The sequence below is a fragment of the Diabrotica virgifera genome, chromosome 4 (assembly GCF_917563875.1).
Source record: "Diabrotica virgifera virgifera chromosome 4, PGI_DIABVI_V3a".
Classification (NCBI taxonomy): Eukaryota; Metazoa; Arthropoda; class Insecta; order Coleoptera; family Chrysomelidae; genus Diabrotica; species Diabrotica virgifera.
Window position 1 is genome coordinate 66,975,974 of NC_065446.1, and position 16,098 is coordinate 66,992,071.

General features: G+C 32.1%; 1 protein-coding gene across 1 annotated transcript in view; it reads right to left on the minus strand.

The window, feature by feature from the left end:
* LOC114324803 (neuralized-like protein 4) overlaps nt 1-16,098 on the minus strand; it is a 76,978-nt gene that overhangs the window by 9,794 nt on the left and 51,086 nt on the right. The window contains exons 13-16 of the mRNA XM_050648231.1: nt 14,631-14,860; nt 6,778-7,168; nt 2,235-2,420; nt 860-1,109 (exon numbers count right to left, since the gene is read on the minus strand). Coding sequence (XP_050504188.1) covers nt 860-1,109; nt 2,235-2,420; nt 6,778-7,168; nt 14,631-14,860 — 1,057 coding nt within the window. The remainder of the gene's footprint in view (nt 1-859; nt 1,110-2,234; nt 2,421-6,777; nt 7,169-14,630; nt 14,861-16,098) is intronic.

Here is a 16,098-nt window from a genome sequence, read left to right on the forward strand (position 1 = left end):
ATGATAAAACAACCATCGGGACATTTGCAGACGACACTGCTATTTTTGCCAAGCATCCTATTGCAGCAACACAAAATCTCCAAGAGCATCTAAACTCACTTTAAATATGGCTGAAGAAGTGGAAGTTTAAGGTAAACGAAACAAAATCATCCCATATAACATTCACTCTCCGGACTGGAACCTGCCCACCAGTAACTATCAATCAAATAAAAATACCACAAAGTAATCAAGTCAAATATCTAGGGCTACACTTTGACAATAAACTTAACTGGAAACACCATATAACAAAGAAAAGAATGCAACTTGACCTAAAAACCAAAGAACTTTACTGGCTCATTGGAAGAAAATCCCACCTTTCAATAGAAAACAAATTGCAAATATATAAAGTAGTGATAAAGCCAATCTGGACTTATGGCATTGAACTGTGGGGCTGTGCTAGCAAATCCAATACTGTGATTATCCAGAGAGCGCAATCCAAGATACTTCGAGCAATAGTTAATGCACCATGGTATGTATCAAACCAAACTCTACACACAGATCTAAAAATTCTATATGTAACCGAAGTCATCCGAGAAAACAACAGAAAACACCACAACAAACTAGAAGACCATCCTAATCCACTACTTCATCCACTACTGCAACCTGTCCACAATAGAAGACTCAGAAGAAGCTGGCCCTCCGACCTAAGAGGTAACTGAGGAAACATCGCTGGATGTTTACCTCTCCACGTCACCACATTTACAATAATTTAATTTAATGTAAGACCAACAAATTGACTTGTAGATGTTTGTTTTATATCTGATTGTCAATAAAGGGAGATAATAAAAAAAAATAAAAGAATCGATTACATAAATATTACCTGGTAGTAATAATTTCTTTTTAAACTTTTCGACTTCTTCTTTATACGGACACGATTTCAAAGGAGTATTGCTGTGCGAAGTTTTCATGATAACGGAACTTGTAACACTGGTACTAGCAGAAGGTATAGGAAGGGTTAATTTCGTTTCAGAACCTTCTTTTTCACAAGATTCTAAATCAGCTTTTTCACAATCGAGACTCTTTTTAGTAATTACCTGTTCTTCCTGGGCTACTTTATTTAGTATTTTAATCTAAAAATTAATAAAGTATCATAAAATAGTATATTATGCAAGGAGCCTTTAATTATGTTCATTTTGATGCAAGTATGACGAGCCGCGTAGCGGCGAGTTTCGTATAGAGTACGAACTTCATAATGATAATTAAATGCAAGTTGTATACGTGATTTTTTCTATGATCATTCACAACAAAAAATACATTCAAATTTATTAATTTTGTAACGCAAACAAATTAAGTAGTTATATTGTTAAATTAATTAGTTTGTTGATACATTTATATTTTCAATATTACAATAACCGTTAAAATGAATTTGAGGATACATTTTTAATATCCCTATCGTTTTCAGACATTTTCTTAAAAATATTTAATTATTAAATTAGCCTGTTTGTTTACATATTGAGAACTGTCATTTGAGTTGACATTGGTCACTGCGCATGTGCCACCTTCATCGTGAATGTCATCTCGCGATTCTATTGATTAAAAATCTGTATCATAATGAAGCTCATTATGATACATGTAGTGAATCATAATTGATACATTAAAGTATGAGAGTAAAAAAAATAATTTACTTGTAGAAAAGTAAACACGTATGGGTTGTCTAATATCATTTACTTTGAAAATATGTCCCTGCTTTTGTGATTTTTTCAATTTTCTTAGCAAATTTTTAGAATTAAACAAAATTACAAAAGATAAGACTTATCAGATTGGCAAAAATATGACCGGTTTTACAAAATAAAAGGTTTTTTTCAAGACCATTAATATGGCCAGTTAGTATTGAAGTACTAATATTAGACAATAAATTTTAGCTTTAAAAGAGGTACAGAGGGACTAACGATAAGAGACTGGCTGGGATATAACTTATAATCGAGAGACCACACAATCAGTATGGAAGTGCAGTGTTGGTAAAGCCAGATTTGGAAGTGAAATCCTCAGGGATGACATTCGACAACCTTGTATTAGGGATATAGTTATGTATTTGACTGACTGGAGAATCTGTTGTCACTCTCTGAATGACTAATGTCTATGCCATTAAAAACAAAGCTTCATGACACGATATGACATAAACATGTCTTATTATTCTAAAGTTTGACTTTTCCACATTTGTTGCACATCAAAATAGGATAGTAGAGAATACATACCTGTTGACACTGGCCGTAAAGGTCAAAAATCGCATAAATTGACTGACCGATTGGAAAATTCAAGGCCAAAGGTTCTTCTTCAATGCCGTTTATTGATATCTGTAAACATCTTGACTCCGTAAGAATTAATCCTACTTTATCACCAATAGTTAGGTCGCCCAATCTTTCGCCATAATTTGAACAAGACTAAAATACAAAGGCAACATTATTTTGAAGTGAATACACATTCCACATTAAAAATATATAAAACATGAATTGCTTGATGTTTGCAACGTTGCCAGATTTACCATTTTCTGATATCATTAGTCACATTGGTTTTCGAACACCCTGTATATTGTACCTTTATTGAAATCTCCACTTCAATACCAGTTCAACTTTATCTAATATGCTTGACTTTATGTAATCATGAACATCTTAAAAAGGCAAAACGAAAGTCTAGAAACGCCTTAGTCTAGAAACGATTAGTTTCAATACATTTTTTGATTCAACTCACATTGCAACTAACATTTGAACATAATAATTAAAAGTTTAATATATTGCTAAATTAATCACTACTACTAAACACTACTACAGACACTAAAGTCTACCTAATCAAGTGTTAAAAATGTACTCCGTTGTTAATTTGGCAGTATCCTAAATGGTTATAGAAAGCGTCTAAGTCAGGGGCGTGCGGTCCATGGAAGCAAGGGAAGCATTGCTTCCCTAGGTTTTCATAGTAGGTAATACCGTACCAACTTTGTAACTGAGATTATTAAAAAAATATACAAATACATAAGCAGGATTTAAGGTTACATACGACAAAATAATTATATAGTAGGAGCAGCAAGCAACCAGAAAAGATAAACGTATTTTACTCTATTTTTGTCATACAGTAAATAACAAAGCGATGGAATACTCGTAAGCAGCGCTGCATGCTGCTTCTAGCTTTCCTTGTAATACGTGGACCGACAGACTCATGATCGTCTTTTTACGGTGGTACTCGGAGTTACGTCGGCATAATAATCTGGTTTCAAATTTGCTTCTCCCCAGCCTATGTAAAAAGCACCGGGGTTACACGCCGAGTAGCGAGGTTAAATTTCGGGAATATCTATCCTATACAAGCAATTCTGTCCATTGCATACTAGTACTTGACGATGGTGGGTTCGTCGACTGATTTTGTGGAATTATGAAGATTTATTTTATTGAATTATTTATATAAATATTAAATATTTATATAAGTATATAAATATTAGTGTTTTGGAGAATGGTGAAACTGGTATACATTAAGCATAATAAATAGCTGGAGAGAATTTTTGGATAGTTTAAAAAATGATTTTACTTTTGAATTTGTAATCTTGCTTTTTTCTGAAATATGTCCATTCTCAGATAATTTATTTAATGTATTGCAAAGCAAGATAAACGAGATTAGTTTCTGTGTAAAAAATTAGCACATTTAAAAATGTTATTTAAAAAAAAGAGAGATGAATTTGAAAATTGCTGGAATATGATGGCAAGTTTTGAGTCTAAATGGAAACACATACGTACTGCTAATGTTGGAGATGTTGAATCGTGCTACCGCCGACTATACTATCAGATTTTAGATCAAATATTGCAACAAATTGAATCGAAAAGTAATGTCAGTGAGTTACTAATGTTTTTAAAACCAACTTATTTGGACAAATTCGAAGGTAGTGAAATTATGCGAGTTAGTACTGGCCATTCCAACTACTAGTGCCCCTGTAGAACGTGGTTTTTTAACTCTAAATAACAACTTAAGACTTACTTGCGAAACTCGACAGGACCAGATCGACTCTCTAATTTTTCCCTTTTAGCAATTGACAATAATCTGGTTAAAAAAATGTCACAATATCCACGTTTGTACACTGAAGTATATAGACCAGTTTGCGAAAAATGGTAGGAGAGTTAAACTACATTATAAGTGAGTTTTTACAATTTTTTATAAATTGCTTCCCTGGGATCAATTTCACCGCACGCCCCTGGTCTAAGTCTATTACATTTCTTCATGGCTCTCAAGAAATTAATTATTTAATAAGTCAGTACTTTTCGAGATATTTGCGAGTGAATATGTTCATTTTTCAACAAAAAACGGCGGTTTTTCGCAAATAACTCAAAAACTAAGTATTTTATCGCAAAAACATTCTTAGCAAAAATATAGCCTGCGTAATGTGAAAAAAATTGTGTATGTATGAGGTCTCTAGACCTAGTAGAAGCAGAGTTATAGCTAATAAAAAATAGTTTCATATTCGTCAAATTACAAATAGAATATTTCAACGTGAAATAACTAAAAATGAAGCACTTTTTGGGGAAAACTCATTACTCATTACAACTTTTTTAAAGTGTTTAAAAAAGCTTTATTTCTGTTTTTTTAAGTTTCTAGCATAAAATATAAGCAAATTACGCTCAAAATAAAGTTCGTTCCTTTTTTTTTGCAAAAAAAATCGGGAAAATCACCCCCTCATTAACATCTTAAATGAAATTAATCGTTACCGCTTCATAAGTTGCTTTACTTATGTTGTGTTTATATGATCTGTAAGTTTCAACGGTCCAAAGTATTTACTTTTGAAAAAATTTGGTTTTAAAGTAAAATTTTCAATTTTGAAACAAATGCCATTTTTTAAAATAACTTAAAAATTATTAGTGACACCAAAAATCTAAAAGAGTAAAAAAAAGTCGGGTCTGCTTTTCTGAATATTTTGGATTTTTTTGTTTTTCTGTAAGACAAAAATTGGTTAAGATTTAGTGTTTCTAAAGTTGCATACACTCCTGATTGGTGATTCGTTCAAGCTCTTTCAATTACAGCCCTTTAAAAAATAAGAACTTTGAACCGATGAAACTTACAGATCATATAAACAATACATACATGAGTAAAGCAAGTTGTGAAGTGGTAACGATTAAGTTGATTTGAGATGCTAATTTGGGAGTGATTTTCCCGATATTATTTTTGCCAAAACAAACGGCATCAACTTTATTTTGAGCGTAATTTGCTTACATTTTATGCTAGAAACTTAAAAAAACAGAAATAAAGCTTTTTTTAAATACTTTTTAAAAAAAGTTGTAATGAGTTTTCCCCAAAAAGTGCTAAATTTTTGGTTATTTCACGTTGAAATATTCTATTTGGAATTTGAAAAATATGAACCTATTTATGATTAGCTATAAAACTCTGCTTCCACTAGGTCTAGAGACCTCATACATACACAATTTTTTTCAAATTTTCACAGGCTATATTTTTGCTAAGAATTTTTTTTTGGACAAAATACTTTTTGGGTTATTTGCGAAAAACCGTGTAAAAACGAGGTTCCTTTGTTAAAAAATGAACATATTCACTCGCAAATAACTCTAAAAGTATTGACGTAGTGAAAAAACTCTAAAGAACAAAAGTGGCTTAAAATTAGTCAGTTTATCCACTTCCTGACTTATTTTGGACGTATGTATATTTTTTCACGCCCGAGAAGGGGTGAAACTCACCCAAGAGCAAAAGCACAAATCGGCACAATATCACTTTTTTTCTTTGATTTGTTAACTATGTGTATGCCAAATTTCATGTCAATCCAAGCGGTTCTTTAAAATTTAAAGGTTTTGCAATATTTTCCCGCCAGCAAACTGCCTAAATATGGATTCATCGATTTGTCTTAGCTCTGCAACACCTGCTAGTTTGGCTTTATCAACTCTACTTTTCAAATATTCCCAATAAAAATAATCTTTAAAATTCAAATCGGGTGAACGAGGAGGACATTCAATATTATTGTCCTTTTCATGATCATTTTTCAGTGCGTAACAAATGATAGGAAAAAGGGTAAGTCCGTGATAATACATATTTATGACATTTATTCTAACATGACATTTTAGTTAAATCTGACAGTTGTCACATTTTATTTTCAATTTGGAATAAAAACAAATCAACTGTGTTTCTTGCATTTATAAAATGGTATTTTCTTTGATTTGTATAGCTTTATAAATTATACAGATTATATTTGTAATATTATGATCTAATTAAAAAATATATTTTTTTATTATGGCGCCATCTATCGACAACTAGAATAACTAGAAGAAATGTTATAAAAATGTCACCGACGAAATGTAATCACCGACGTGCCTTTTTTTCTGTCACATACAATTTAATGCGTTAGAAAGAAATCGAAAAACTGTGACGCACTGAAAGATGATCATGAGAAATACTGTAGCTATTCTATCATTCGAGAAATGTCTGATCTAAATAACGCCGAACATTTACACCAATAGGAAATGGAGCTCCGTCTTGCTGAAACCATATCTCATTAAAATTGGCTCCAAACTTGTTTTTCAGGGCAGGTACAATTTCATTTCCAAGTAGCATTTCCATATTAACTACACTAACAGGAAAAATTGTACTGAATATACTTTTAAGTTTAAAAAAGGTGTGATAAGATATGTCCAACCAATAATAAACAAATTTTATTTTAACAGAAAAATATTGCTTCTTGAAAGTAAACGATTCTCGTATCTTGTCCCCTAGACCATTTTGATGTGTGTATTTTGTATATACATAAAATAAAACAACTATTACCTTGACTCCATTTATAGCTAACCAATCATTAGCTATGATACAACTTGGAGGCTTCATGGCTAAAGCGTTCACGGGCAAGTTCAGTCTTTCGGGGATTCCTACAATTAATCCAACAATGAGCGAAGATTTCCAGCGACTTTCTAATTCTTCTACGATGACTTCAACTTTGGAATTCGGTTCTAGGGGTTTCTGGACTATAGTAATGCCTTGGTTATATGAAGCCACTCGACGTGCTGTCGTTTTGTTGTTAATCAATTCGATATTTCGACCATGATTTTCGTGAAATTCGAAAAAAATTGGAGACGTAGATATTTGTGGAGGTATGTCCTTACCTTCACTTGATTCTGGAATGGGTTCTTGATCTAGTACTAATTCTATACTATCTTGTAACCTTAAACATTACAATTTTATTAGTAGCCCAATAAATGAACGGGAAATTCGGCGATACCGTGTAATTTTCAGGGGCAACTCCGAATTGCATGAAAATTTGGATTTAGGTTCTACTTACCCTCTACTTCAAAGTTGAAATTGTGCCGTTGGTTGCTTTTACTTGGGGGGTGACAGCCACCCCTTCTCGGGGGTGAAAAAACATACGTTCAAGAAAAGATCGGAAATGGATAAATTGACTGATTTTAAGCAACTTTTGTTCTATAGAGTTTTTTACGTAAGTCGATACTTTTTGAGTTATTTGCCATTGAAAATGTTGATTTTTCGACAAAAAAATCTACGTTCTCAGACGGTTTTTCGCAAATAACTCAAAAAGTTAATATTTTATCGAAAAAAATATCCTTAGCAAAAGTGTAGCTTATAAAAAACCCAAAAAAATGTCTATCAGTAAAGTCTATCAATTAAATAAAAAAAAGTTGTAGCTCATGAAAAATACGTTCTTATTCGTCTAATTCCAAATTGAATATTTCAAGGTGAAATCACCAAAAATTAAGCACTTTTCGGGAAAAACCCATTTAAACTTTTTTAAAGTGTTTATAAAAAGCTTTGTTTTAATTGTTAACAAAAGTTTTAGCATTAAAAATAAGCGAGTCACGCTCAAAATAAAGTTGGCCCTCTTTTTTTTTTTGTAAAAAATCATGAAAATCTCGCCGTGTTTAGCTCCCCAAATGAAATTAATCGCTACCGCTTTACAAACAATTTACTTACCTATCTATTTTTTATATGATCTGTCAGTCTCACTGGTTTTAAGTGTTTATTTCTGAAAGGGTTATAATTGAGAAAGCTTGAATGGGTCACTAATCACGAGTGTATGCAAATTTTGAACAGCCATATCTTAACCAATTTTTGTCTTACGGAGAAACAAAATGAAACTAGCATATTTATAATAGCAAAACCTACATTTTTTTACTCTTTCAGATTTTTCTTATCACTAATACTTTTTAAGTTATTTTGAAAAAATGCAATTTTTCAAAAATTTTTAGAATTTTTTTTACTATAAAACCAAACATTTTCAAAAATAAGCACTTCAAACCAATCAAACTTACAGATCATATAAACAATACACATGCAGTTAAAATAGATGGTGAAGCCAAACGATTAATTTCATTTAGGGTACTAAATAGAGGGAGGTTTTCACGATTTTTTTTACCAAAAAAAAGGGCAACTTTTTTTTCAGTAAAACTCGTTTATTTTTAATGCTGTAAACGTTTGTAAAAAACAAATAATAAGGTTTTTTTCGATACTTTAAAAATGTTATTAAGGTTTTCCCGAAAAACGCTTCTTTCTTCGGTGATTTGGCGTTGAATTATTCGATTTGCCATTAGACGAATAAGAACGTATTTTTCATCAGCTACAACTTTGCTTCTACTCAATTTGTAGACTTTACTGGTGCACCATTTTTTTCGTTTTTTTTATAGGCTACACTTTTGCTAAATATATTTTTTTCGATAAAATATTTACTTTTTGAGTTATTTGGGAAAAACAGTCTGAAAACGTAGTTTTTTTGTCGAAAAATCAACATTTTAGATCGCGAATAACTCGAAAAGTATTGACTTACGTAAAAAACTTTATAGAACAAAAGGTGCTTAAAATAAGTCAACTTATCCACTCCCGGCCTTATTTTAAACACGCGTTTTTCACCCCCCGAGAAGGGGTACATGTCACCCCCCAAGTAAAAGCAACCAACGGCACAAATTCAACTTTGAAGTGGAGGGAAAGTAGAACCTAAATTCAAATTTTCATGCAACTCGGAGTTGCCCCTGGAAATTACACTCCAAAACGGTCATTTATTGGGCTATAGTTAATTACAATTGCCCGAGAATAAAACCAAATAAAAACCTACGAAACCGAGATCATAGGAGAATACCAGACTGTTATCGGACAGGGAAGAACAATAACCGACCAAATTTTTATGCTAAAATTATCACAAAAAAACAAAATCTATGTTTGAATATCCTCTTTATTGGTTTTGAACAGGCCTATGAATCCATCTCACGAAACGGAACTATATGAAGCAATGAAATCACTAGAAATTCCAGAGAAACGGTTAGGATTAGCTAAAATGGTGCTAACTAATACAGAATAAAATAATGATAGAAAAAAGTCTCTTAAATTAGTTTAACCCTAATAGAAGATTAAAACCAGGGAGACCACCTGTCAACAGACTTATTCAAGTTAGTACTAAAAAAAGAGAAAAAATAAGATAATTGTTTTAGAAAAAATAATTAAAGGAGCCAAGATCCAGGCAAGCAGCACGATACTGAACAAAAGACAACAGTGCATAGGTTTCGCAGATAAATTGGTAGTTCTGACACGTTCAAGAATAGATCTTCGAAAAATGTTCACAAAATTTGAAACAGAAGCTAGAAAATATGGCCTGACAAATCAAGAAAAAACCAAGTACAGCTGGTTCCAAAAAAAAACTGATACGACTCTTGAAGCGTATTTTGTAGAAAATTGAGCAGTGTATTTTGAAGGATAAATACTTTTATTTACATTCTGTCACTGTCACTGCCAAATCTTAAAATTTGTCAGATAACTTATTCTGTTCAACCTCAAAAAATGGCTCCACATGCTAGCAAACAACTAAAAGCAAGAATTGTAACGAAATTAGAAGATGGTTGGTCACTATCTGCCGTAGCGAACCATTTTAACGTAAGCAGAACAACAGTTTTTAATATTAATAAAAGATGGAGAGAACAAGAAACTCTCGAAAGAAAGCAAGGTTCTGGAAGACCAAAAATATCTACCGCTCATGAAGATCGTACGCTTTTGGAGAGATTAGAAAATAATCCTTTTGAAGATGCGAAAACTGCAAGAATTATGTCACAGTTTCCGGGAAGAAAGACAACAACTTGGCGCAGAATTAAAGCATCGCGTCTTAGGTACCGAACTGCAACAAAAAAACAAGCTTTTACACCAGAACAAAAGCAATCAAGACTTATATTTGCTTCAAATCATCAGCTACAAAAACAAGATTTTTGGGACAGGGTAATATTTACAGATGAGAAAATTTTTCAATCTTCTAAAAAGGGCAAAATGGGGATGTATAGACCAGATAATAATAGATTTAATCCTCTATATGTTGATATATATCGAGCAGCTGGTCATTTTGGCGTCAATGTATGGGGATGGATTTCATCTAGAGGAATGGGAATTGTATGGCGTATTGATGGCAGGTTTGTTGGGCAGACTTATCTAAATATTCTAGAAAACATCATGTTTCCCAGTGTAGAACAGTTGTATCCAGAAAATAATTTTATCCTCCAACAAGATAATTCTCCTGTTCACACTGCTAATATTATAAACCAGTGGCTCCAAAATAACAACATCGAAACCTTACCATGGCCCAGCTACAGTCCAGATTTAAAGCCAATCGAGAATGTCTGGAGGGTTATTGTAAAACGGTTGTATCGGCGTAATTTTTTACCTCAAAATGCTGAAGAGCTGTGGCACGGTATACAACAGGTTTGGGAAGAGCTCGCTGAAGAAGACAATTTCATAGTTCCTTTCACGCAGATGGACCGAAGACTACAAGCTGTTATCAATGCTGATGGAGATATTACAAAATATTAATTTTATTTTTATATACAGGGTGGGGCATTAGTGTGACAAAGTCCAATTACTCGTTTGTCGTAAGAGATATGAAAAAAAGTTATTCACATAAAAGTTGGGGAACGAATAGGACCATAATTTAAAAATATTTTCAGATATACAGGGTCACCCGTATTGACAGGGTGATACAAAATTATGTTTTTTTAAATGGAACGCCCTGTATATTTTTACAGTTTTGGATTTTTCTCGACGTCTTCTTTCTCAAAATTTAGGATTTTGTAATATTATACGAGGTAGTTTAAAAGATAATTGCGTTTTATTGTTAATTTCGTAGCAATATTCACACCCTGTAGAATTGTGCTGATTTGACATCAAAGTTTCTGTTTATGGTCAAACGATTTTTAATCTAGTCTACTGTTGTTAAACACGTATAATATAGCGGAAAGATTAATATTAATATACAGGGTTGGTCAAAACTCGGAATGAGTATTTTCTGAGTTTTCTTAAATGGAACACCCTGTATTTTAGTATTCTAATGAAATGATCTTTCATGGTACTTTTTTATTTCTTAAGCATTCCCTATAACTAAGTGCTTTAACTTTTGAGTTATTCGTGATTCTTTAATCCAAACATTAATTGCAACAAAAATTACGTGAAATTTTATTAGGTGGCTCGCTATAATTTTTCGAAAAAAAGTAGATATTAACCTAGACTGATCCTCAATTTTTTAATTTTGAATGAGATATCAAAATACCTACGTAGTTAAGATTGTTGGTGCGTAAAATATAAATAAAATGATACAAGATTCTACCTAGCTGGCTATGACAATAAATTTGCTGAAACATTTGACATTATACTATCTTTATAGTTCCAGTTGCTTTTTTACCATTACTAATATGAATTTTTCTAATGAGTAACTGATGAGTAACTGATCAAAATTATTTTTGTACTAGGAGAGTATAACAAAAATGTGTTACTAGCAATAAGAATTTTTCATCAGCAATTCCCTGATAGACGAAAACCAAGAAGAAAACTTTTGAAAGTACACTAAAACGATTTCAACAGTCTAGGACTAGATAGTTAGAATATAAGAACGTTCTTCCTAATATGCAGATCCTCAGTTACACTATGGATTGCATTTAATTCATTTTATTCATTTACAATCGTTTTTATTCGATCAGGTTTCTGGTAATTTAAATATCCAGTCCGTTGAAACCGTTTTAGTAATATTTCAAAAGATTCTCTGCTTGGGTTTCGTTTATCAGGGAATTGTTGATGAAAAATTCTTATTGCTAGTAGCACATTTTTGGTATACTCTCCTAGCACAAAAACCATTTTAATCAATTACTCATCAGTTAATTATAAAAAAAATAATATTAGTAATGATAACGAAGCAACTGGAACTATAAAAATAGTATAATGTTTAATGTTTTAGCAAATTTATTGTCATAGCCAACTAGGTAGAATCTTGTATGTTTTTATTCATATTTTACAAACCAACAATTTTAACTACGTAGGTATTTGGATATCTCATCCAATATTAATTAATTAAGGATCAGTCTAGATTAATAACTACAATTTTTTTAAAAATTATTTTTGATTGAATATTTGCACAGTCACCTAATAAAATTTCACGTAATTTTTTTGCAATTAATGTTTGGCTTAAAAAATCACGAATAACCCAAAAATTAAAGCACTAAGGTATAGGGAATGCTTAAGAAATAAGAAAGTACCATGAAATATCATTTCATCAGAATACTAAAATACAGGTTGTTCCATTTAAGAAAACTCAGAAAATACTCATTACGAGTTTTGACCAACCCTGTATATTAATATTATACTTTTCGCTCTATTATTAATGTTCAACAATATTAGATTATATTAAAAATCGTTTGAACATAAATAGAAACTTTGATGTGAAATCACTACAATTCTACAGGGTGTGAATATTGCTACGAAATTAACAATAAAACGTAATTATCTTTTAAACTACCTCGTATAATATTACAAAACTCTATATTTTGAGAAAGAAGACATCGAGGAGAATCCAAAAATGTAAAAATATACAGGGTGTTCCATTTAAAAAAACATAAATTTGTGTCACCCTGTTAATATGGGTGACCCTGTATATCTGAAAATATTTTTAAATTATGGTACTATTCGTGCTCCAACTTTTATGTAAATAACTTTTTTTTGTATCTTTTACGACAAGCGAGTAATTGGACTTTGTCACACTAATGCCCCACCCTGTACCTAAATTTAGTACAGTTTTGGTCTTCCAAACTGTGACATAATTCTTGCAGATTTCGCATCTTCAAAAGAATTCTCTTCTAATCTCTCCAAAAGCGTACGATCTTCCAGGCGAGGGTCTTCCAGACCCTCGCTTTCTTTCGAGAGTTTCTTGTTCCCTTCATTTTTTATTAATTGAAAAACTGTGGTTCTGCTTATGTTAAAATATTTTGCTGCTGTGATAGTGCCCAGTTATCTTTTAATTTGGTTCCAATTCTTGCTTTAATATATTGTTGAGTTAAGTCGTTTGTTTTATTCCAATAATAATAAAAATAATAACAACAACCCTATAGGAAGGTTCATTACTGGCCATTCAGGATCAGGTTATACCAACCAGAAATTACCTGAAATATATCATCAAATACCCGCAGGTTCAAAACGACAGATGCCGATATGGATGTCAAGCCCAAGAAACCATCCAACATATTACCGGGGGTTGCCAGGCATTTGCTGCAACTGAATACAAGGAACCGCATGACTCAGTAGGAAAGGTCCTTCATCAAGAGATAGCTATAAAACTGGGACTTCTCCAAACAGACCATCTCCCATATTATCAATACGTTCCTGAGAATATGCTTGAAAATGACAACTATAAGCTATACTGGGACCGCACTGTGCTCACAGACCAAACAGTGGCACATAATAGACCAGATCTCATATTACCTAGTCAATAAATTAACGAGACAAACAACACGCATTGCTGTGTTTTTGTTTAAATGTGTTTTTTTTTCATTTAAATTCAAAACAACTCTTTTGAATTTAATATTGACCAAACAAAATGCAAAAAATTGAAATTGACCATTTTAACACCAAGTCACATAATGATGTGGCTTAATGATAAAAGGGCCAGAGTCAATTTTTTGCATTTTGTTTGGTCAATATTAAATTCAAAAGAAAGCTGTACAAAAAAATAAAAATTTGACATTGGCCCTTTTAGAACCAAGCCACAGATATATATGTAGTCAGTTGTTTGTTTATTTTATTATTTGTCTGTCATAATAAATATAATATAATGTCAAACCAATCAAATACACTGCTCAACATGATCAAATCTTACTAAGAGTCGTATCAGTTTTTTAGGAACCAGCGTACAGCTGGGACACCCGCTAAATAAACTCGGTCCAGTGATCCACAGTAAATTCACCGTCATTCAATTTATATGAATTAAATCAAAACAGTTAAACGTGTGTAGTCGATGTGAGAATTAAGAGATGTCATATTAATTAGAGGTTATAATATTAAATATAGCTTAGTACATTATGTTTGGTCGCGGAGCCTGTCGGTGACTTTTAGTCCACGACAACGTATGCGCACGTTGCAATTCCGTATTGTATTTATTTAATGTATTATATAGCGGTATATTAATAATGCATTAATAGTAAATACACGTTGTATATTTATCTATCAACGGTATTATTTATATTATTTTAAAGTGCGCATGCTCCACTTGTCTTAGACTAGTCAGAGACTGTCTCCGCGAACATACTTATTATTCTCGTGATAAGCTTATAAATATGTACTCAACTAATTCCGAAACTTCCAACAAGTCAGTATTTTCTTACCTGACACTGTTTAATGGCGACATATTGGCTTTATGACTAGTGACGCCTATTTCAGCACATGAACCTCTTAAATCAAAGACGGCATATATTGTCTCAGATAACGGCGGAAAACTGATAGATAATTCTTCTCCATTTATGAAGACTTTAACAGTACTATCTGATGTCTTTAACAAACCTATTCTGTCATTACAATTTAGCCAGTTCAGACTAGGAGTGAAAAATTGAAGTATCTGAAAATATTAAAGTGTTAGTTTAAAACATAGTATGCATGTAAGTAATACTTAAATAAATGTTGAAAAACTACGTTTTTAGCATAATTTTGCATACCTCGTTTTTAAACTAGGAGGAGTAATTCAAATTTACCGCGCTGTAATGCTTGTTTGTAATTGGTCCAACCGCATTGAACCAACCGTATTGAATAATACTGGCGATATACAGCATCCTTGCTTTAGACGTTTAGTGGCCAGGAAACCTTTTGATATTTTATTTCCGCTTTTAATTTTGGTCGAGTTTCTATATACATAGTTCTTTGAGTGCCTGTATAATAGATACATTTATGCTGGTCTTTTCTAGTACTTCCCATAGTCTATTAATGGGGACCGTGTCATATGCCTTCGTTAAATCTACCATGAGTAAATGCAATTCTTGGCCTCTTGACAGCCTTTTTTTCTATTACTTGAGTTATAGAGAAAATGTTGTCTATTGTGGATCTACCTGCCCTAAAGCCGCTTGTTCCTCTGATTCGTATGGATGGTACTCTTCACATATTAGATCTTTTAGAATTCTTCCGTACAATCGACTTAGTGTACTAGTTACGGTAATATCTCTGTAGTTATTTGGATCTTGTTTACTACCTTTCTTATGTATAGATGTTATCCATTCTTCTTTCCATGTCTGTGGTACCGGTTCTCCATTTAAAAATCTGTTCATTAATGTTGTTATTATTTTAGCTAATTTGTCAGTACCATTTTTAAGTAGTTCTGCAGGTATTCCTTCCGGCCCTGGGGCGCGGCCGTTTTTTAATAAGGATATTGTTTTTTTTTGGTCTGTTCTTCGTTTATATGAATTGGCTGTCTGTGACCTCGACTATATTGTGTTTACTCCTCCTAGTTTAAAAACAGGGTATAGTTAATATATAAATCTTTATAGCAGCATTGTACGTTCCATTGCTAGTTGGGTAACAAATAGTTCTTACACAATCTTAGTTTACAAATCCTTTAAAATACGAAATAATTAACTACGATATTTATTTATAGATTGATAAATAACCAAACATATGATCAATTGTTTATTTGTGAATGTAGAGCACACAACGAAGTGTATTTGATGACGTAGTGGTTGTCTGCTAGGTATGCAATAACATATTATTATATAACGATAAACTTGACACAGTAATGAAAAAATATATACAATCATATTGATGTAATAAATAAGAGTGCACGAATAGATTTGGGAAAAATCAGTTAGA